This window comes from Lolium rigidum, chromosome 6 (assembly GCF_022539505.1).
Source record: "Lolium rigidum isolate FL_2022 chromosome 6, APGP_CSIRO_Lrig_0.1, whole genome shotgun sequence".
Taxonomy (NCBI): Eukaryota; Viridiplantae; Streptophyta; class Magnoliopsida; order Poales; family Poaceae; genus Lolium; species Lolium rigidum.
In genome coordinates this window covers 288,952,457-288,974,209 of record NC_061513.1, presented here as the reverse complement: position 1 = coordinate 288,974,209, position 21,753 = coordinate 288,952,457, and the positions used below count along the sequence as shown (strand labels likewise).

Here is a 21,753-nt window from a genome sequence, read left to right as displayed (position 1 = left end):
TCTGATGACTTCTGATTACTGTGAAGTTGGAGGTTCCCTATCACTTTCCTTACGCTGCCATTACACAAATTAAGCAATTCTATTTTTTCCCAATACAATTGAGTGGTGATCTGATATTTTGTATTTGTTTTCATGTGAGTTTCTAATGTTGTTAGTATAGGCTCTAACTGAATTTTAGTCACAATTCCCCGCAAAAAAAAAAAAGAATTTTAGTCACAATTATTTTGCGAGAACTAGAATGTCAGTAATCTTAGGATGTTAGTGATACTTAGGGGTGGAAACTGGTAGTGGATAGTCCATATTATCCGACATTCGTATTCGAAAAATTGAAAGTGGAAGTGCTAATGTCCGAATCTGGACGTCTGTGAAAATGGATATGGTAAATATCCGGATCCGTTTTACAAAAAACAAATACAAATGTGGTATTGAATTTTTAAGAAAATGTGGATATGGAAATGGATATATCCGATCCGAATAAGATTATGTTAGCCAATTTTAGTAATTCAACCCCAATATGCCAGTTACCTAACCTATAAAAGCTAACAAATCGGTCAAATGTTCTTTTATGTGATTCAACTTAAAAATACTATGTTATGTCATTATATTTATCTCTATACCATTCTATAGTTGGCTCATTATAAGACATGAATCTATTATTTCGTTGTATTCGTATTCGCTCCGAATTGAGAAAATATCCGAGCCGTATTCGTATTCGAGTAACATCCACTCCAAATTCGTATTCGGTAACATCCGTATCCGTATCTGTATTCGTTTTGAAAATATGGAAATGGATATGGGAAGGGCACTATCCGATCCGTTTCCACCCCTAGTGATACTACACTGTACTGATTAGCAGGTCATACAAATTCTAGATACTTTGTGTGTTAATGTATTCTCAGCTTCTCATTGGTCAGATCTGAAACAGTGTAACCCAACCTTGCATTCATCAATGGAGCCTAATACACCACAACGATAGCAGCAAGAACACACACGCTGCCATGTTCGTAGGAAATAAAAAAAACATGCATGCTGTCCTGTTCCGTATGAAATCTGAAACCGTTCATCTTTTCATCACATAATAGCGACGCGGCCAAGCGCGCCTAGCCATCTAGTATCCATAATCTACAAACCATTCGACAATTATATTACTGAAACTTCTTTTTCTGTCAAAAATTAATGTACCATATATTTTCTAATAATAACTTTATTCATAGTAAGAAGGTCAAAGCCTTCACATTAAGATTACATAGATTTAGATACAGGCATTGAAGAACTTCAAATTGGTACAAACTTGTGGGGCGAATCCATCACCCTTTTGTATGGTACTCCATTACCGAAGGTTGATTCCGCATCTAATTGTGATTTTAATTTCCCAACGATGTTTTATTCTAGCATATATATCTTTATTTTAGTTTCAGATTTTGTAGGAAAGTCACTCAAAAGAGTGCCTTATTAATAGTAGGGAAGCTGAAAGACACCACGAACGTTTACTGTAGTGCCTTCACCGATCTCAGTCCTGGAAACATATCCATAACCGCCATCAGAGGAGCTGCGACTTGCATTTTCCACCTTCTTATTGTAGATATAATCCCAGTGCTTAGGGAAGTGCCCTTCCTCACGAATTTCAGTGTACACCTACAGACAAAAAATATAAGATAAGAACTAGTAGAGTTTAAAATAGAGGCCATGTTTTTTAGTTGTAAATTCAATTGGCTTTATTGTATGAGTTTATGTCAAATGAATTGAGATGCCAATACGAACATATACCCTTGTCCCTACATAAGATTCACACTGTAAAGTTCACCTTTCACTTTTTTATTATAAAAATACATTTATATATGATTAATAGACTAGTCATTCTATCTCATAGTAATAATTAATAGGATCCTGAACGAAGAGAAATAAGTAACATTTTGAAAGTATTTACCCCGTTGTCACCAACGTACGGGATGCCCCAAGAGAACAACCAATCACACGAGCTGCCACTGGAGGGAACCTTGCTACGATACACAACGGCAGCAGATGAACCAGACGTGAAAGTTGGGTGGACGTGGAGAAATGCCCCCCATTGCCCATTCTGAATCTGTGATGGGTAGGGTGTATCATAGATATGGCCATGCCAATCCTTATAGGTAACGAAGCTCAAAGTGGTACCGGTGGCATTGTAGATGAGGCATTTTGCAGATATTCCATCACCGTACCTAGTTGTGTGTAGCCAAAAATGTTAGTATTTGCCCTTTCTCGAATTCAGTTGGCAATAACTTAAGTATCGTAAATTCCGAAATAAAAAGTCCTTAGACTAGCCATAGTGCTAGTATCATAAGGAGTATCATGCATGCGATCTTAGCAAAAATTTGATGTGGCGCTATAATTAATGAGGAGAGATATGCTAGTGGTATCATAATATGATACTGTATCATAGCACGTGAAACTAAAAAAATTAATGTCAAATACATCCTATACACACAATTGCATTGAGATTCTATAAATAATTAAATATCATGAGATTATGATACTACCAGATGATACTAACCATTATAGAGGTAGTATCATAGACTTGTATCATACTAGTATGAAGGATACTACTATATGATATTTTGCACTATGGCCAGCCTTATATGAAACAAAAATTATTTTTTGGTGCATATGTACCCACCTATCAAAGATCAAACTAGTCTATTTTTTAATTGCAGTAGAACCAGAAATAATTAGGTAAGACCACTACATAAATGATATAAAACAAACCTTTCCTTCAGTTTGTCGACGAAATTTTGTGCGTCAATATCCTTACCACCGGCGTTGATCATCTTCATGGCATAGTCTGCAACATCGTTTTGGCTAATGGGTTCGTTATACTCTCCTGTGGCTCTCAACGTCTCCACTGAAATGGGGATACCAAACACTCCTGACGCCATTTTGTTTCTTTGCTTTGACAATATATGGGTTTCTAAGATCGCTCTGAGAAATTATGGGTTGTTTCGCATGTATTTATACACGATGTGGATAAAGTTCTGACAGCGAGGAGGAATAACAAGTGTGTGGAGGAGGTGAAGCGAGAGAGAGCGCGTAGGAAGACAAGAACATCCACCAAACAACCAACAGCTGAGGGACAGTGGGGCTTCTATGATACCCCTCCTCACCAAAATATAGTGCATATTAGTTTTTTCTGAAGTCGTGATTCGTAAAGTTTGACCAACTATGTTGAAAAATGTATGAACATCTATAAACATATATAATATAAATGTATATTATACACTTAGTTGGATAATAATTAGCTGGCTAGCTCACAATTAGTTGGATGCATGTTTCAACGTTGGACTAATAGTGAGCCAAAAGTCTGATGCAAAGCATAACAAAGCCGTGGTATATGCAAAGACATTATTTTGACAAGAAACCGCATCTCCTCTCACTTGCTTTCCTATGGACGCCTCTCATTTGATCATTAATTTTCTTTCTTCCTCGCCGTCCACCTCTTCCCATCTTTATTACTCCCTCTCTCACAGTTTATAAGGCGTGCACGTATATCTAGGTCACAAATTTGATCAAGTTAGCATTAATTATGTGTTATAAAAATTATATCATTAGAAAATATAGATTTTCTACTTTTTAATGATATAATTTTTGCATTATATAATTTAAATTATATAGGTCAAATTAGCGATCTAGGGATATGGGGAGGACTAGTAAACTGAGAAGGAGGGAGTAACACCAACCATTCTCGGCTTGGCCGCCATGACTCGTCACAAAACCAACGGGTGAGAGAGGTCACAAGCAATCCCGCCCAGGCGCCCCTTGCCTTGTGGTATGCCGTGCAAGCTCCTCGTAATCAAGCTCCCCATAATAAAGCTGGCTGATTTGATAAACCGAGAGCTAGCTAGCTTTTTGGCGAGGGCGACCATGCATCGTCACAGCACCAAACTTCACCATCCGGTTAATTATTGCACTAACCTGCAGGTGAACGTAGCCAAAACTTGCTCCATGGACCATGCATGAACGTAGCTATAGTTGGTAATGGATGATTAGCTACGGTTGATTAGTCAATGAAATATTTAGCTATTCTGATTGCTTTTTGGAGCGACTCTGCACTGCGTTTAGTAGTACGGAGTATGTACTAGCTGTGTAACATCAGCTGATAAGTAAGTCAACTAATAATTAGTCTTTTGTAGTCAAGCACTCCCTACGGATCCATAAAAATGGCGTAAATATTTTTGCAAGTTATTTACACCCTTTCCATGAGAACGGAGAGAGTATATGAATTTTTTGTTTCATTGTAGTCTTCTCTGTAACATTTTGTTTACATATTCTTTTGATTATTTCTGTACTACTACGATCTAAGTATATATTGTAGTGTTGCCTAAATGATTATCCCGCGGTTTGTATACTTCGGAAATTTTGGGTCGAATGCAACGTGATAATTTAGTTCAATACTAGAACGCCTGGTTGACTATGCAGGTGTCCAACAATTTATTATTATTATTATTATTATGCAAAATCCCATTTATATATTTATTTTTCATATTTCATAATCATCATTTCTACTTTTTTTATATGACTAAAAGGTTAACAATAGGCACGCCAAAAGTTTGGTGAGGCGTGCCCTTTGCCAAAGTCCTAGGTCCGCCACTGATTGTCCAGTGAGGGAGGCCCGCCTTGTTACGGGAGAGTTTTTGGGGAAAAACTTTGCTTCTTGATTTCGCGAGGCGTCAGTGCTTGGGAATGGTCTGTTTTATGGACCACTGAGGTAACTATGACATGCGGGTGGAAAATCGGAGCTTGATTTGGTGGAGTGGCTATTCCCTCTTGCTCCAATGTGTCGTCTGATGGCCTAATTCAACCCTAAGAAGAATGCATTTTTCCGTCTCAGGAGTGAATCTCAGTGACTAAGGATGTGTCCGTTCGTAAGGTTTCTATTCCTGAACTCGTATTGTGTACACTGTGATAACCCTTAGTTTATTGATAAGTAGGAGTAGTATTTTCCTAAAATGGGGGAGGTAGATCTCGGTATATATTTTCTATTTTTGTGTGATTAACCAAATTATTTAATGTCATCCAGTATCTTGGTACTTCCTCCATTCGGGATTATAGGTACGGCGTGTATGTAACACCCCGACCACCCCTGGCCGGGTCTGTTACCCCTGGCAGCTCTCTAGGATCTCTAGACTAGCCCCACAGACCAACACATGCCTTTTTTGCGCACTTTGTCCTCACTCGTGCGCACCCGGGAACTACTTCCCGGTCGGTCACCCATCCTCAAATTACTCCGGACCAAGCATGCTTAACCTCGGAGTTCTTTGCTGATGAGCTTCCGGAAAAGAAGTTGCAACTTTTTGGTATGAGTATCCTATCAATCCTATTAAGCCCTGGGCCAGGATATCGCACTCACCCCCCCTTAGAAGATTGACGCCCTCGTCGATCAGCCCCAAGCCAGGAACGTCCCCTCTTGGCACACGTCTGTGCGTCCAGTGCCGGCACATGTTCCATGCCGTGTGCCACGACGGGCCACACCAGCCATGAGCCACATGCCCGAACCCTTGACCCGCACACGCCCGTGTAACCACCAAGATCGGCTCTGATACCAAATGTAACACCCCGACCACCCCTGGCCGGGCCTGTTACCCCTGGCAGCTCTCTAGGATCTCTAGACTAGCCCCACAGACCAACACATGCCTTTCCTGCGCACTTTGTCCTTACTCGTGAGTACCCGGGAACTACTTCCCGGTCGGTCACCCATCCTCAAATTACTCCGAGCCAAGCACGCTTAACCTCGAAGTTCTTTGCTGATGAGCTTCCGAAAAGAAATTGCAACTTGTTGGTATGAGTATCCTATCAATCCTATTAAGCCCTGGGCCAGGATATCACAGTGTATTCCTAGGTTGGAAATTTAATTAACGTAATACAAGGTATATATATGTATTATTAGAAAGTTTAGATGTTCTACTTTCTAATGATATAATTTTGATTTTGTACAATTAATGTTATGTTGGTAAAATTAACGATCTGTTTATGCGTGCCGACATTATAATTCTTACATTATACCTTTTTGTATTCTTTCCTTAGTTAGTTGCTTTAGGACTTGAAAATTTTAATTATTTTACGCTAGTCTTCTATTCTCTACTCAACTTGAAACTACTATTCGGAAGTAAAGAGAAAAAAAATCAAATAAAGGGGTATGGTCATAATTATGTAGCGTAATTGACCGATCAAACAAAATAAAATGTACTGTAATTACCACACAAGATGGAACAATACAATTTGTGGATTTGACATCTTGATACATAAGTTTGAAACAGTTGACATAAAAATATGTGGATTGTTCCCAGCCATTAGCTAGTGGAGTGATTTCGTTGTCTTTCCAGGCGCAGCTGTTAACACGATTTTCGTCCACTCTCGAGTTTGTAGGTGTTGTGTGGTGGCTTCGGGTTTTATGATGTATGTTCTTTGTCTCATCTTTGTTCACTATCTTAATAAAAATCAATAAAGGTCGTATGCATCTATTCGGTGCTGCATTGGCAAGGATCGCACCTCCATTTCGAAAATAAAAGATGCAACTCATAGTGCTAGCCGCATCTTGCTTGTCCTAGACCACTACCAATGATTCTTACCTAGCCATATGTCTGCAAAGGAATGTACCATATCGTGTGCACCGTAAGGTTCATCTTGATTTGACGGGCCACCATGGATGATAAGGTTCCTCCCTTTCCAGTAAGAATAAACCCGTCCATAAGTTTAATTTATAATAAGGTTCATCTTCGTTAGCTCTACTAGAACATGAAAGCGTGTTTTGCTGTGCCCGTCTATTCTTTAACTAAAGAATAATAGAAAACATTGAAACAATTGAGATTGATTTAGAAAAGAAGTTTATTTTTTCAAGACATAGTGTTAGAATGACATGAAAATGACAACGTGAATCAGGTGCACTTGTACCGTCGTGTAAACTTCTACTCCTTCCTCTGAAACAAAAGAGGACCACAGTCCAGTTGCTGAATGGACCATGTTGGAACTGCTACGAGATGAGTTGATTATTGTAGAAATGGTATGTGTTGAACATATATGTCCATAACCGCGATCTTTTTAGTAAAGTTTGTAAGAGCAGTTAATACCGGCCGGCAGCTGGAGTATCAACCTAGGCTCCAACAAACCTGCCAGCTATTTATGGCTCAAGTCTCTAGGCATGCAAAGTATGACGTCAGAAAACATTCAGTCGGACATTGTTGGTGACAAGATTAATTGACATGGATAGATTGTCCGGCCAGGAGCTAATCACAAACGAAATTAATCTCAACATCAAGGTGGTGTCAATCGCGTGGCGTGGGCGTGGGGGTGCCATCTGGGTTGCCAAACAACTTTATCAACTTATTATATGATCCGATACTTGGTATATAAACTGGATTACATAATATATGTAAGAAACAAACATGCCCTAAATATGATGATACGATTACAAGTAGCAAATCGAGTACTACGTACTACATGGAGCTAATCAAGAGGAACCTTATATATATGTTCTCACTGGATGTATATAGGGCCACACCATGGATATTCCTTTGCAGAATTTATGGCTAGGGAAGAATCGTTGGTAGTGGTCCAGGATAGGGAAGCTGCTGATACCGCTAGCACTATCTGTATCGGACAAGCAATACCAGCAGCAGCAGCAGCAGAGTGAGCCATCTTTTTGCGTAAGAAAAAGTCACTCTGAACATTAATAATTATCATTTTTTGGGCTACGATTACTATACATAGAGAGAGAGAGAGAGAGAGAGAGAGCAGAATCTTTTAATTTGGTGGTATCTTCTCCTACATGATACATATATACAGATATATACTTATACCTCCCGATGACATCGACAAGATGAAGTGTCTTTTATCCAGGTAAAACGTCTAAATCTGGGAAGTATATATGGTCATGCAGCTCATGCCAAGTGCCACTTAGTAAAGAGTAAAGACATCTTCAATCGAAAAACCTAAAGATATCTCATCTCCCCCCAAATTTTGTCAGTATATTTCTTGACCAGTTCTATGTTTACATGAATTTGGCTACTACTATATGAATGTCTTGTGCTTATACGTTCTTCATATGAACCATTACTGAATATTAGGTCAATGATATATTTGAGTTCGATTTTGTTCAGAATAATAGATAGTCTTCTTAGGTATCAGATTTCAGCTACAAAATATTTTATCAATGCTGAAAATTCAAAGGCATGTTATGTGGGCCTTTCAATTAATCTAGCTGCATGTGCAAGATATAATGTAATAACGTAACTATTTTATGCCTTAATTGTGGTGAACTATATGCTTTATATGTGGTATTAACTGCTCTTAAAAACATACCATTTCTACAATAATCAACAGTTTTCGTACTTGTTCCAACATGCGCCATTCAACAACTGGACTGTGGTCCACTTTTGTTGTAGAGGAGGGAGTAGAATTTGACACAATGGGAGAAGTGCACCTGATTCGCGTTGTCATTTTCATGTCATTCTAACACTCTGTCTTGAAAAAATAAACTTATTTTATAAATCAGTCTCAATTGTTTCAATGTTTTCTATTATTCTTTAGTCAAATATGGACGGACGCAGCAAAGAGGGCTTTCATGTTCTAGTGGAGCTAATGAAAAGGAACCTTATAAATTAAGCCTATAGAAGGATTTGTTCTCATTGGATAGGGAGGAACCTTATCGTACATGGTGGCCCGTCTAATCAAGAGGAACCTTATAGGTAACCGATATGGTACATTCCTTCGCCGAACTTATGGCTAGGTAAGATTCGTTGGTAGTGGTCTAGGACAACCAAGCTGCGACTAGCACTATCGGTCATCTCTATATCGGACAAACAATACCACCAACACAGTGGACCATCTTTTTTACAAAAGCAAAAGTCATTTAGAACATTAATAATAATTATGTGTAGCACAAACATTGGACTTGATCGATTTTTGTGTAGTTTCTCCTACCGACGAGTACTACGTTGAGAGAGAGAGAGAGAGAGAGAGAGAGAGAGAGAGAGAGAGAGAGAGAGAGAGGAGGGAGAGAGAGGGAGAGATGAGAGGGAGAGGGGGAGAGAGAGGGAGGGAGGGGGAGGGAGCGAGGGAAGGGGAGGGAGGGATAGGGAGAGAGAGAGAGAAGAACAACCGATATGGTACATTCCTTCGACAAACTTATGGCTAGGTAAGAATCATTGGTAGTGGTCTAGCACAAGCAAGTTGCGACTAGCACTATCGGTCGCCTCTATACTGGACAAACAATACCACCAACACAGTGGCCCATCTTTTTACAAAAGCAAAAGTCATTTAGAAATCAGTTTGAAACATGTTTTTCTATGAAAGAACTTGGGTCACATTATGTCTCATACACAATACGGTTTAAATAATAGAACCTTATGACTAAGGAATAAGGAAATATGGCGCACATACATATCGGTTGTAGATGAAAGAGTTGTTGATGCAACGGTAATGTTGTTGATGACAACGTTGGTGAAGATAGGGTAGAAATAGATGACGTTGAAGATGACGGTAGGAAGCACTACTCGACTTGGACAGAAGACGATCCATGATGAAGAGCTTGAGCAGTCGCGCAGAGCGCTTCCCAAAAACCTAATTCACCTTCTGCCGTACATGATCGCAAAGGCGAGTGATTCTGGAGACCTGTTCTCCCGTTCGCCGGTGCAAGCCGGCGGGAGAGGTTGAGCAGGCTATGATGGCGGTGCAAGCACAGAGATGTGGAAAAACCCTGAATCATGTATCATATATGTTTCTACGGCAGCCGGTCAAGAGATTATACAGGCTTAGGAAATCATAGGCAATGCGAGCCACGCTCACGTCGCACGTTTTGAGTCGGTTACTGATAGCCCGCGATTTAGGAGCTACCTGAAAAGACTAACAACGAACGCATCCGTCTAGGACTTGATTCGTTTTCCCTGCAAAAAAGAAAGGAAACTCTTGACTCGAGGCTCAATCAACTCAACACGAGCGTGACATACGCGTCGTGTTGAGTCGAGACGGGCGAGCAGGACGAGCGCACAAACTTACTAGTTTTGTAACAACACACCTTATAAGTAGGTCTAACTTCCTCCCAATTTTTCATGTGAGACTCAAATATGCTCCCACTTTCATGTGAGCTGCCACCAATTTGAGCTTAATTAACATAAGTTGCCACATATGTGGTCTTTGAGATTTAGTCAATTTCTAAAATACTACATGGGCCAAAGGGATAGCCCATTATTTCAACAATAATTGATATCTTCGTGATATTAATATACTTCCTCTTTCCTAAAATGTAAGGAGCATAAGGATGAGTCAAAAGTCAACGTTTTTTAAGTTTGATCATTTACAATACTAAATTAGTATCAATAGATTCACCATAAAGTATATTTTCTAAATATGTTCATTCGATATTGTAAATGTAAAAAAATCCTAATTTTTTATCAAAGTTACTAAAATTTGACTTTTAATCAATCTTTAGACACCTTACATTTTAGGACGAAATAAGTATTCCCTTTATCAAAAAAGTATACTTGATAATCTTGTTCGATTTAACCAGTGCATTGATAATACTAAGCAATGATGTTGATTATGAGGGTTGATCGACTTTGAACAAACTTTGGAACAATTTTTTGAAAGATTAACTTTTTTTTAGATCCCGATGCAAGACACGAGCATATTTTCTATAGTGAGCTAAAAGTCTGATCAATGTATAGCAGAGCCATGGTATGTGAAGACTTTTCTTAACTCGCTTTTCCGCTGTCGCCTCTCATTTGATTCTTATTATTCCTTCTTCGTGGCCATCGCCTCTTCATCTCTTTATAAATACCAACCATTCCTGCAATGGCCGCCACGACTCGTGAAGAAACAACTGCGTGTGAGAGGCTCGGAAGCAATCCCGCCGTGGAGAAGCTGAACCCCAAGGTGAGCCGTCTGTTTCATCCCCTGTATGTCTAGTGAGGGGGCTCGCCTTTTATGGGAGAGTTTTGGTTCAAACGTTTCGCTTCTTGATTATTTCGCGAGGGGTGAGTGATTGGGAACGGTCTGTTTATGGACCACTGGGGTAACAACGAGATGTGGGTGGAAAATCCGAGCTTGACCTGGTGGAGTGGCTATTGCCTTAATTCAAACCTTACAAGAATGCATTTTTCTTTCTGGGAGTGAATCTGAGGACGTGTTTGCTCCAAGAATCGTAATGGAAACGTAAGTGTAATCGGTTTACACTGTTAACGTAAATGGAATGGGTAAAAAAACTGAATTCTGTTTTGGTTACAACCCGGTAACACTACCACAGGACGGGAGTAGCAGCTACTTGCCAGCAGCGCCATGTCCAGCCACCGAGAAGGATGGACGTGTGCGTAGCTTCCTGTTCCTGTTGTGCTGCGGCGGCTTGCAGTGGCAGCGCCAGCGCCAGCGCCAGCGGCAGCGACAGCTAGCGCTCGGCTTGTAGCGGCGGCGGTGACCACCACGGCGGGTAGGTGGCGGCGGGGATGACCACAGAAGGCGGCAGCGGGGGCGGTGGCAGCGACCACCACAACAGGCGGCTTGTGGCGGCAAGGACGGAAGAAGTCGTCGGCGATGATGACGATTTGCTGTATCGTTATTCGATTACGTAGGTTACCCAGCGGAATCAGATTTCCATAATACTGCAATCAGATACGGTGTTATCAGATTACAGAGTAACCAAAACAAACAAGATTCAGTGGAACCGGTTAACGCTGCCATCTGTTAACGTTACAAAACTGTCGGCCAAACACGGTCCAGTGACCAAGGATGTGTGTGTTCATAAGGTTTTTTATTCCTGAGCTCGTATTGTGCACACTGTGATAATCCTTTATTTTTTGATTGTCAAATAGTAGTATTTCCGGCAGATGAGGGAGATAGATCTCAGTATGTATTATGTCTTCTTTTCCTGTGTTTAATCGAATCGTGTAATATCATCTGAGTAGTATCCTGGTATATGTTCCTCCCATTGACTTCGGTGGGTCGTAGCAATGGCCATTTCATTTGGTCTTCCCTTCTACTTTTTCTCAATTTTGTCAGGAGTGTAATTATTTCTCAGTCGACTAATAATAACTTCGTTCTGAGTCAGATGATGTTATCATATCTCAGTTGCAACTCATGCATGTTGCAACTGATGACTAGAACGAATCACGAAGCAAATTTAACAGTCTGGATTTTTTTCTCAACTCCACTTGTAACTCAAAAAACCCAATTGCAACTAAAAAATCAGTTACGACTCAAGTTGCAACTTGTATGCACGAAGCATGATGCAATCAAACGGAGTACAACTTGGTTGAACAAAACTTAGTTCTCAGCTAGCTAGAATCTAGTAAATCCTATTTTTAATTAGTTAGCCTCGGAACATGAAAATATTTAATTATATTATATAACTCATATGTTTTCTATCCAAATCGAATCTAATAATCAGAAGTAAACGAAAAAATAGAATAAAATAAATTGGTATAGTCATACTTATGTAGCGGGGTCTGGTCAAACAAAAAAATTTGCACGGAGTAGCATAATTACAACACAAGATGAACAAGTCATCTGATACATCAAGCTATATTCGGAACAATAAGTTTGTGGATTTGACATCTTGATACATAAACTTCGAACATAACATAAACATATGTGGAAATTGCATATGACTGTGGAAGAATTTATTTTGATGCAACGACTTCCATAAGTTTTGCAAAGGAATTTCTTTATTGAAGATTTTGAATGGCTTTCAAAGATAAACTCACATATTTGTATAAATCTGGTCTATGTAAATATTACATTTATATAAGTTAAATTAATTTTTATAGTTTATATAAGAGTCTCTAATAGCTGTTTAAAAAAGCCTGTTTTGACTACATTGATTGATTCCTATTTTCTATATTCCATATCCTATGCTAACTCTACACAAAAGATATTATACAATCAATATCCTTTTGCTTACACAAAAGATATGCTAAGCTTCTTTTCCCTAGTTTATTATATATAAAGCCATATAGATGTATAGGGAGGATAGGTACTCAACTAAAATGAAAGATAATAACGTTGGTATTTAATGGTAAGGTGTGTAGAAACTTAAAACTATGACTATACTGTTTTGTTTTGTTAGTATAGTTTCGAGTTAATATCATTATAGTATATGAAATTAGATACTTTTGGGTAGAGCAGAAACTTGTTATGTTTTACAAAAAAATCTAGTTATGGTGTAAAATTATCATATTTTGAAATTGTTATGTTAAGATGTAATGCTTCTCGTAGTTTGAAATTTTCATGCTATGGTTTAAAACTGTCACATTTAGATATTTACAAATATGAAAATCTTATATCACAATGGCCTTCTTTGGTAGCTAGCTTTCAAGCTTGCTTATTTGGTCAAAAAAGCAATGTTTGGTAATTGAGAATGGACTTTTGTAGCTCGGGCTACATGTAGGCCACTTTTTGAACTTACAAAAATTTCCTTTTAGACATCTTAAAAAAATTCAAAACAAATATGTTGACGTAGAGAATGTTGAAATCTTTTGGTGTGTAGATTTTCAGATTGAAATATGTTGTATTTTGGGCTCAGCAAAATAACAAATCTTGATTTCAGCATTGGCGAACAGTAATGAACAGTACACTAAAATTTAGATTTCATCATTTTGTGAGACTTTGTTATTTTTACTGAGGGCAATATATGATGTATTTCAATCTGAAAATGCACACACCGACATATTTCAACATTCTCTACGTCTACATATTTTTTTGATTTTTTTTGAAACTTTGAAATAAAAAAAATTGAAATTCGAAAAAGGAAAAACAAAACTGGGCTACGCTTGATGTTTTCGTTTGGTAAATGCCTTATTTGGTTGGCTTAATAGCCAGCTTAAAGCCGTTCCGGCTTTTTGGCTTTAGCAACTTATGTTTTTAAACAGATTACAAGCTACCAGCTAGCTACTGATGTAGAGGCCGGGGCTCACCCCATTTCGAAAAAAAAAGCTACTGATTTATCAAACACCTTCTCTACTAGCTGATAGAACGAGATATAGCTAAACCAGTTGGCTTTTCCAACTCGTCAAAGAAGCCAACCAAACTAGCCAACAACCACAAGCCAACTACTGTTTACCAAATAGGGTTAATTTGACAATCTTAGCTATTAACATGATAAGTTCCGTTCAAAAGTTAGTTGAAATTTTTACACCCAAAAACCTTTGATATGTTATATGTTGTAAGTAAATATGACTAACTAAAACTACATATTTTCAGGCTGACATCATGTCTCGTGAGCTGGTTGATTTAACTCCAGGTCAGCTGCGTAAGCTAGCCGATATGATCCATCGACAAGAAGTGGAGAAACTTCAAGAGCTTAAGTTTCAGTCATATGCAGAGCAACAAAAGTATCTCCATGACGCCAAATATGCCCATGACAAGGTGTGCAACATCCTTGAGAGTACGCAAGAAATGATAACGCAAACTGAGGCTGAGAGGGACGTCACAAAGCAACATATTGCTAAGGATGTCTATGACTACTGCACCAAGGCCATCCAAATATCCCTCCAATTCATCCGTAGTTACAACACACGTCTCGCCTACCTTGAAAAGCTCAAGAGCCACGGTGATTATCTCATCAAGCAGCTAAAGTGGCTCAATCCAGCCACGCAACAGAAGGAAGCTCAACGCCTTGCTCTTGAGGCCGGCATGTACAAGAAAGCTACGCTTGAGAATGCCAAAAAGTTTCAGCATTTTGTACCAAATCAATTCTCAAAATTGCTCAAGGAAAACAAGATCAAGTTTGAGGATCTCGTGCAAAGGTATGTCCCTACATTATTATATTATTATTATTATTATGTATAAATATTATTCAGCTGAAAATGATTACAATAATTTTACATTATTATTAACATTAATTTTTTTATAAATTAGTAATATATTGAACTTTTCTGATTTTTTATAAATTTTGTTGTACTTGCTTTACATTGATGAAATTTGATTAACATTGCTGAATGTTGCTGAGAATAGACAAAATAAAATTTGGAATAACTTAGAAAAGATAATCTTTTTCTCCTCTTTAAAGTTAACGATAGCACTTTGCAGTAATGCATGTACAAAAATTACCTTTCATGCGTGTTCCACTATACTTGCAGTAATATTGCTAAGCTTGGTTTTACGGGGCCTTTTAAAAAGTTGGATGATATCAAAAAGCTACAGGTATGTACTACCTTACTCTTAACCTCGCTCTTTGTAGGCCTATCATAAATAATTGCTTGATTAATAATGTTTAAGGTAACATATTACACATTTTGTCTCATTATTTAAATATTATGATATTATAAGAATTTCTATAAAAAATAGATTTGTAGTATAAGTTTTTTAAAAAGGAAAGAAGTCTGGATATACAAATTATATTCCAACACATGAAGAGTCAAAAAATAGAAAGGATTTAGGCCATGTTCTTAAGAGCAACAATTTCTTGAGCTGAACTGAAATAACTAAACTTAAGTTGTTGAATTTGGTGATTTGAAGTCCTTTTTTTAACTATCTAAACTATATGTAAATGTTAGCAATATATTAATCAAGTGAAATATTATATAAATACTTTCCAATGGTACCTGAATCTTTTTTAATTTTATTCGAGTTTATAGTTTTCGAGCACAACAAAACTGAAATAAATTATTGCCAAAATGACAGGCCCTTTTCTCCCTTATTTTGGATTGACCCCCTTTTAGTTTTACGATATATTATAGTCTTAATATGGCATGTTCCTTGCAAAACTAGCGGTTATAATATATTGTATGGTCCAAGTGGTATTGAATATCGCTGAAATGTATCATGTTCGTCAGGTATATGAAAATATTATTGCCGAAGCGGGCCAAGGAAAACCCGTGGTGACTTACTCATTTGAAGCTTTGGGAAAAGTCGGTGTTGCACTTTTGGTTTTTACAGCAGCTGCAATGGTGTGGGACATATACACAGCAGAGGATAAGCTACAAGCAGCGGTTAGGGATTCAGTGAATGCGTTGACTGCTGTAGTTGCCCTTGAGGTCGGAGGTGTTGTTAATGCTGCTGTAGACGCTGGATTCGTAGCGCTTGACATCGAAATCGCTTCTGCAGTTGTCACTGTAATTGGAGCAGTCGCCGGGTTCGGAGTTGGTGTGCTCATTGGGATTGCTACAAGTGCGCTGCTTGACACTATTTTTAGTAGTGGAACTAGCAAGGTGAAGGTAACAGACGGGCTTACTGTTTGTCGTGTGGCTCCTATGCCCGATGGTCTCCAACTCGCTCGTCTGGTTAAGCATAACTACCCTGACCTGTAAACTGAGTATATGCTACTATGGTAGTACTACCCGGCTGTTGCTATCTGCTGCTGCTGCCTACTAATACTATATTGTTGTATTGAAGGGATATAGTATTTACCCTCCTGAAATAATCCCCCCGCGTGGCTCCTATGCCCGAAGGGATGTGTATGTAATAAGTACATAAAGTGCATGTTGTGCCCTCTGAAAATAATACCCCCGCGTTGTTGTATTCCGTGATGCCATTATCTTATTATAAATAAACTATATCAAAGCCAAACCCCTTTACCTTAACCTCATCTATTTGGGTACCATTCATGGTCTACTCCTCTCCAATCAGGGCTTACCAGTTACCACGTTGGACTTTTTCCCTGTAGATGGGCGCCAGTGTAGATCTAGCGAGAGTTAGTTTCGTTCCCCTTTTTTCTTGCGCGCAAATCCCTACCGGCACCTTCCCGGTAGTCAATAGCGATAATTCAGCACATGCTTGGTCCATTCGGATTACTAAAGTCAAATGACATAGTGACTTATGGCAGAACAGATCTTGGAAAGTCAATCATTAAATACAAGTGCACTATGTGTTTACTGTCCCTTTTTAGGGAGTGCTATGACGAGTTGGGATGCTGCCATCTAACGTCACAAATATAACACAGGTTTCCTTGGACTGTAACACTGCAAGTGTTCACTACTCCGCTTCGGGTGCACAGCTACCTGTTTTGGTACGGTGAATTTACACAACCTTTTTGATGCACTACATTTCATCTGTAATGGTGTGGGGATGTTGGAGTTTGGTCATCCCTTGGTGTTTAACTTAATCATTATTGTGAATGTAGGGCCAAGACGGCGTTCAAATAATTGTCACAGGTTTCGGAAAAACCAACTGATTCTCTTTTTTGGAAATGTCTAATGAAAGTGAAAGAGGATTTTTTTAACTAGAGGTTCTTTCGTGGTTGGCAATAGGATGGTTCTGGGAGGATATTTGGTTAGGTAACAAATCTGTCGCGGAAGAGTACCCATCTCTATACAATATTGTAAATCACAAAAAATGTCAAGGTTGAAAATGTGCTTGCAGCAAGTCCACTTAATATTAGTTTCCGTCGGACCTTAAACGGTAACAAATGGGAGAGATGGACACATCTCCTACATAGACTTATCTTGGTTCAGCTAAATGATAGTAAAGATAGGTTTACGTGGAATTTAACAGAGTCTGGAGTCTTCTCAGTAAAGTCAATGTATAATGATCTTTTATCTGGACACACAGTCTCCCTCAAAAAACATATCTGGAGGTTGAAGGTGTCTCTAAAAATAAAGATTTTTATGTGGTTCCTTCACAAGAAGGTTATTCTTACAAAAGATAACTTGGCTAAGCGTAATTGAAATGGTCCTACTAATTGATGTTTTTGTGATCAACAGGAAATAATTAATCACTTATTTATCTCTTGCCCTTTTACGCAGATGATTTGGAAGATAGTTTATATGACTTTCAATATAACTGTGCCTATGAATATAACTAATCTTTTCGGCAACTAGCTAAATGGGGTAGACAAAAAAAAATCAAAACCCACATTAGAGTTGGAGTTTGTGCTTGCTATGGGCGATATGGAATGTGCGCAATGATTGCATCTTTAACAAAACAAAATTTCCATCATTTTTGCAGGTTATTCCAATGGCTATCCATTATGTGGTCCTATCTGCGCCCAGAGGAGGAGCGCCTTGCTATGGTTATTGTTGTATTGTGTTCCGAAATCTATTTACCTGTTGTACTATGGAAGGAGTCCTAACGGACTACGGCGTACAAATCGTGCTAGACGTAGCACATGTACAACTCTATTTCGTGTCCACCAAGAAAGAGAGTTGTTTGCCCTATATATAGTCCCAGGTAGTCATAGAATAGATGAGAGAGTTTCTCCATATTGATAGCACGTAGAGGGTCTGTCCTCTCGTGTATTGTAATACTCCTCCAATTATAGTGAGAGCGCCGTCGTGCGTTTCGTGGTTTTTTCCGTTTGGGTTTTTCACGTAAAAATCTGTGTTCTTGTTCTTCGTTTGATCTACTTTTATTTGCGCGGTTTTGTAACAGATATTGGGTGCAACCGACTGGTAATGGTTGCACGGGTTTTCTACAGCCAGTACGGTTAGTGTGCTAATCGGAGACTAACATGACGATGCAAAGACGCTTCATGCTAGTGGTGTTTAGATGGCTCATTTTTGTAGAAACTTTGAGTGATCCATAAGATGTAATAAGTTTTCATATTAAATTCTAGGTGCAATAACTATATACTTTTAATAAAGAAAGCCGTATGCATTAATTGATGCAGAGGCTGAGGATCCCATTTCGAAGAAAAAGAATAACTAACTACTTCATATTTAGACCATTTACAGAATATTACTGCAACTAAATAGCTATTCCATGTTTAAGCCATCTGGAGAAGATGCTTGCTGCTAGAGTTAGTAAAATCTGCTGCTCTTTTGATTTGCCTATCTTCTGTGTTTTCTTCTGTAACAGACGATTTAGTGGAAGATACGATCTATGTGCACCCAGTTCTCAACTTGCCATTTTAGTATTCTGTAACTTAATCATTGTTGTGAATGTAGGGCCATGTTAGTGGAGTACTCACGATTATCAAAGGGAAAAAAGCTTAAGAACACATTGTTCCCAGCTAGTCTTCCTGTGTGAAACCCGCCAACGAAGTGATCGTGTTCGTCGTCATCGGAACCGTCTTGGTCTGCGTGGCTTTTTTGGTGTTGATAGTGATGGAATGAGCGGAGGACTAGCTCTATTTTGGCATGAGAGTATTCATGTGGACATCAAAGATTCTGGTCCGAGATTTATTGATGCTCATATTCGGCTTAATCCGAGCGATCCATTAATTCATGTTACTTTTGTATATGGGGAACCCCGGGTTGAAAATCGTCATCGGATGTGGACCCTTCTCTCAACACTAAGGGCCACTTCCTCTCTTCCATGGCTTGCAATCGGAGACTTTAATGAGGCCCTATGGCAGTATGAACATTTCTCAGCATGCTTACGCTCGGAGTCGCAGATGATGGCATTTCGTGACTGTTTGCAGATTTGTGAGCTGCACGATCTGGGTTTTGAAGGTCTGCCCTTCACGTATGATAACAGGAGGTCAGGCAATAATAACGTGCGAGTACGATTGGACCGGGCGTTGGCTGATAATAGCTGGCGTGATATTTACGCTGAGTCTTCAGTTGTTCACTTGGTGAGTCCATGTTCGGATCACTGTCCGATTGTGTTGAAAACATCCAAGGAATCCCGTCCGGCAGTGCAGGGGCGCTGTTTACGTTATGAAATTTTTTGGGAAAGAGATCCAGCTATGAAAGAGGTAATTGATACTGCTTGGCGTGACTTGGGTGTTCTGGATGATTTGGGTTCTGTTTCGGCTGGCTTGCAAGTGATGATGCAAAAGCTACAAAAGTGGGGACGTAGGAAGTTTGGCAACGTCACAAGAGAACTAAATAAGCTTCGTGATAATTTAAAAAGGCTGCATGAGATTGATGCTCCCAGGTCAGAGATCCGAGCCTTGTCTGATGTGATGAATGAGCTGCTATATAAAGAGGAAATGATGTGGCTGCAACGATCCCGTATTGAGTGGTTGAAGGAGGGAGATAGGAACACGAAATTTTTTCATCAGAAAGCAATTTGGCGCGCTCGGAAGAATAAAATTGCTAAACTTCGAGATGAGAACGGTGTGATCCATACTGTACCGACGGAAATGCAGCGAATGTCTGTATCTTATTTTAAGTCTCTGTATACACGTGATCCTTCCTTAGATTGCACGCCTATTACCTCGCTAATTCAGGAACATGTTACCGAGGCGATGAATGCAGACTTATGCAAGGAGTTTACTGATGTGGAAATATCTGATGCATTATTCCAAATTGGCCCCCTTAAAGCTCCTGGTCCAGACGGCTTTCCAGCGCGCTTCTATCAAAGAAATTGGGAGGTTTTGCAGGGTAATGTAATTAAGGCGGTAAAACATTTCTTTACTACTGGTTTTATGCCAGAGGGAACTAATGATACATCAATTGTGCTAATTCCAAAGATCGATAATCCGGCTGAGCTTAAAGATTATCGTCCCATTGGACTATGCAATGTTCTTTACAAGGTGGTCTCAAAATGTCTCGTTAACAGACTTCGACCTCTCCTTGGTGATATAATATCTGAAAATCAAAGTGCCTTTGTTCCAGGACGGATGATCACTGATAATGCACTCTTGGCTTTCGAGTGCTTGCACTTTTTGGAACATGGTACATCTGCAAATTCTTCTTTTTGCGCCTATAAATTGGATTTATCCAAAGCTTATGACAGAGTAGATTGGTCTTTCTTGGAGTCTACTATGCATAAAATGGGGTTCTCTCATCGGTGGATACAATGGATAATGGCATGTGTTACCACGGTGAGATATTCAGATCAAATTCAATGGAACCTTATTGGAAGCATTTACTCCTACACGTGGACTAAGACAGGGGATCCCTCTCTCCCTTCCTATTCTTGTTCGTGGCTGATGGTCTATCCGCTCTCCTGAGTAGAGAAGTGGCAAATAATGGTATATCACCGGTTAAAGTGTGTCGTCGTGCCCCTGGGATTTCACATCTTCTTTTTGCTGATGACACATTGTTGTTCTTCCGGGCATCTAGAGATGAGGCGTTGCGAGTTAAGCTTGTCATGGAGGAGTATGCTAATGGCACGGGGCAACTTATTAATCCTGCCAAATGTTCTATCATTTTTGGTGCTGCTTGCCCACAGGGTACTCAGGATGAAGTCCGATCTATTTTGCAAATTCTAAATCCCGAGTTTGAAGAGAAGTACCTTGGATTACCAACACCGGATGGAAGGATGCATAAAGGGCGATTTGTCAATCTACAATCACGTTTATGCAAACTTTTGATGGATTGGGGTGATAGTCTGCACTCACAAAGTGCACGTGAAGTTTTGATCAAGGCCATAGCGCAAGCTGTCCCCGCATACGTCATGGGGGTGTTTAAGCTACCTTTCTCGGTTTGTGATGATCTCACCAAACTCATCCGGGACTACTGGTGGGGTGTTGAGCATGGTAAAAGAAAGACACATTGGGTGAAATGGAATACAATGCAGCGGTCTAAAATGCAAGGTGGTATGGGTTTCCGTGATATGCGCCTATTTAATCAGGCTCTCTTAGCTCGCCAAGCATGGAGGCTCATTGCCTTCCCGGACAGCTTGTGTTCTCGTGTATTGAAAGCTCGGTATTACCCTCAGGGTGAGCTAATGGATACTGTTTTTACTGGCAATCCATCATCTTCATGGTCTGCCATCTCATATGGCTTGGAACTTTTGAAAAAGGGCCTTATCTGGAGGGTAGGAAATGGCGAACGTATAAGAATATGGAGGGACAGCTGGTTACCAAGGCAAGCGTATGGCAAAACCTTGTCTCCTAAGAGAAATCGGAGACTTCGGCGAGTATCAGAACTCCTGGATGTTCAAGGTAATTGGAATACCCAGCTA

General features: G+C 39.4%; 2 protein-coding genes across 2 annotated transcripts; one reads left to right on the top strand and one right to left on the bottom strand.

Annotated features, from left to right (window-relative positions):
• Positions 1-1,186: 1,186 nt before the first annotated feature.
• On the bottom strand, positions 1,187-2,972 carry LOC124659472 (23 kDa jasmonate-induced protein-like). The gene is made up of 3 exons (XM_047197338.1): positions 2,746-2,972; positions 1,928-2,201; positions 1,187-1,635 (listed from the first exon to the last, which is right to left on the bottom strand). Exons 1-3 carry the CDS (start codon positions 2,913-2,915, stop codon positions 1,453-1,455), a joined length of 627 nt encoding a protein of 208 aa, XP_047053294.1. The 5' UTR covers positions 2,916-2,972; the 3' UTR covers positions 1,187-1,452.
• Positions 2,973-10,798: 7,826 nt separating this feature from the next.
• On the top strand, positions 10,799-16,479 carry LOC124665921. The gene is made up of 4 exons (XM_047203273.1): positions 10,799-10,902; positions 14,221-14,765; positions 15,099-15,162; positions 15,795-16,479. Exons 1-4 carry the CDS (start codon positions 10,822-10,824, stop codon positions 16,266-16,268), a joined length of 1,164 nt encoding a protein of 387 aa, XP_047059229.1. The 5' UTR covers positions 10,799-10,821; the 3' UTR covers positions 16,269-16,479.
• The last annotated feature ends 5,274 nt before the right edge of the window (positions 16,480-21,753 follow it).

Coding starts and splice junctions, on each gene's coding strand:
- LOC124665921 (XM_047203273.1), top strand. CDS start 10,822: ATGGCCGCCACGACTCGTGAAGAAACAACTGCGTGTGAGAGGCTCGGA. Junction 10,903..14,220: donor TGGAGAAGCTGAACCCCAAG/GTGAGCCGTCTG, acceptor ACATATTTTCAG/GCTGACATCATGTCTCGTGA. Junction 15,163..15,794: donor ATGATATCAAAAAGCTACAG/GTATGTACTACC, acceptor CATGTTCGTCAG/GTATATGAAAATATTATTGC.
- LOC124659472 (XM_047197338.1), bottom strand. CDS start 2,915: ATGGCGTCAGGAGTGTTTGGTATCCCCATTTCAGTGGAGACGTTGAGA. Junction 2,202..2,745: donor GTCGACAAACTGAAGGAAAG/GTTTGTTTTATA, acceptor ACACACAACTAG/GTACGGTGATGGAATATCTG. Junction 1,636..1,927: donor CGTACGTTGGTGACAACGGG/GTAAATACTTTC, acceptor TTTTGTCTGTAG/GTGTACACTGAAATTCGTGA.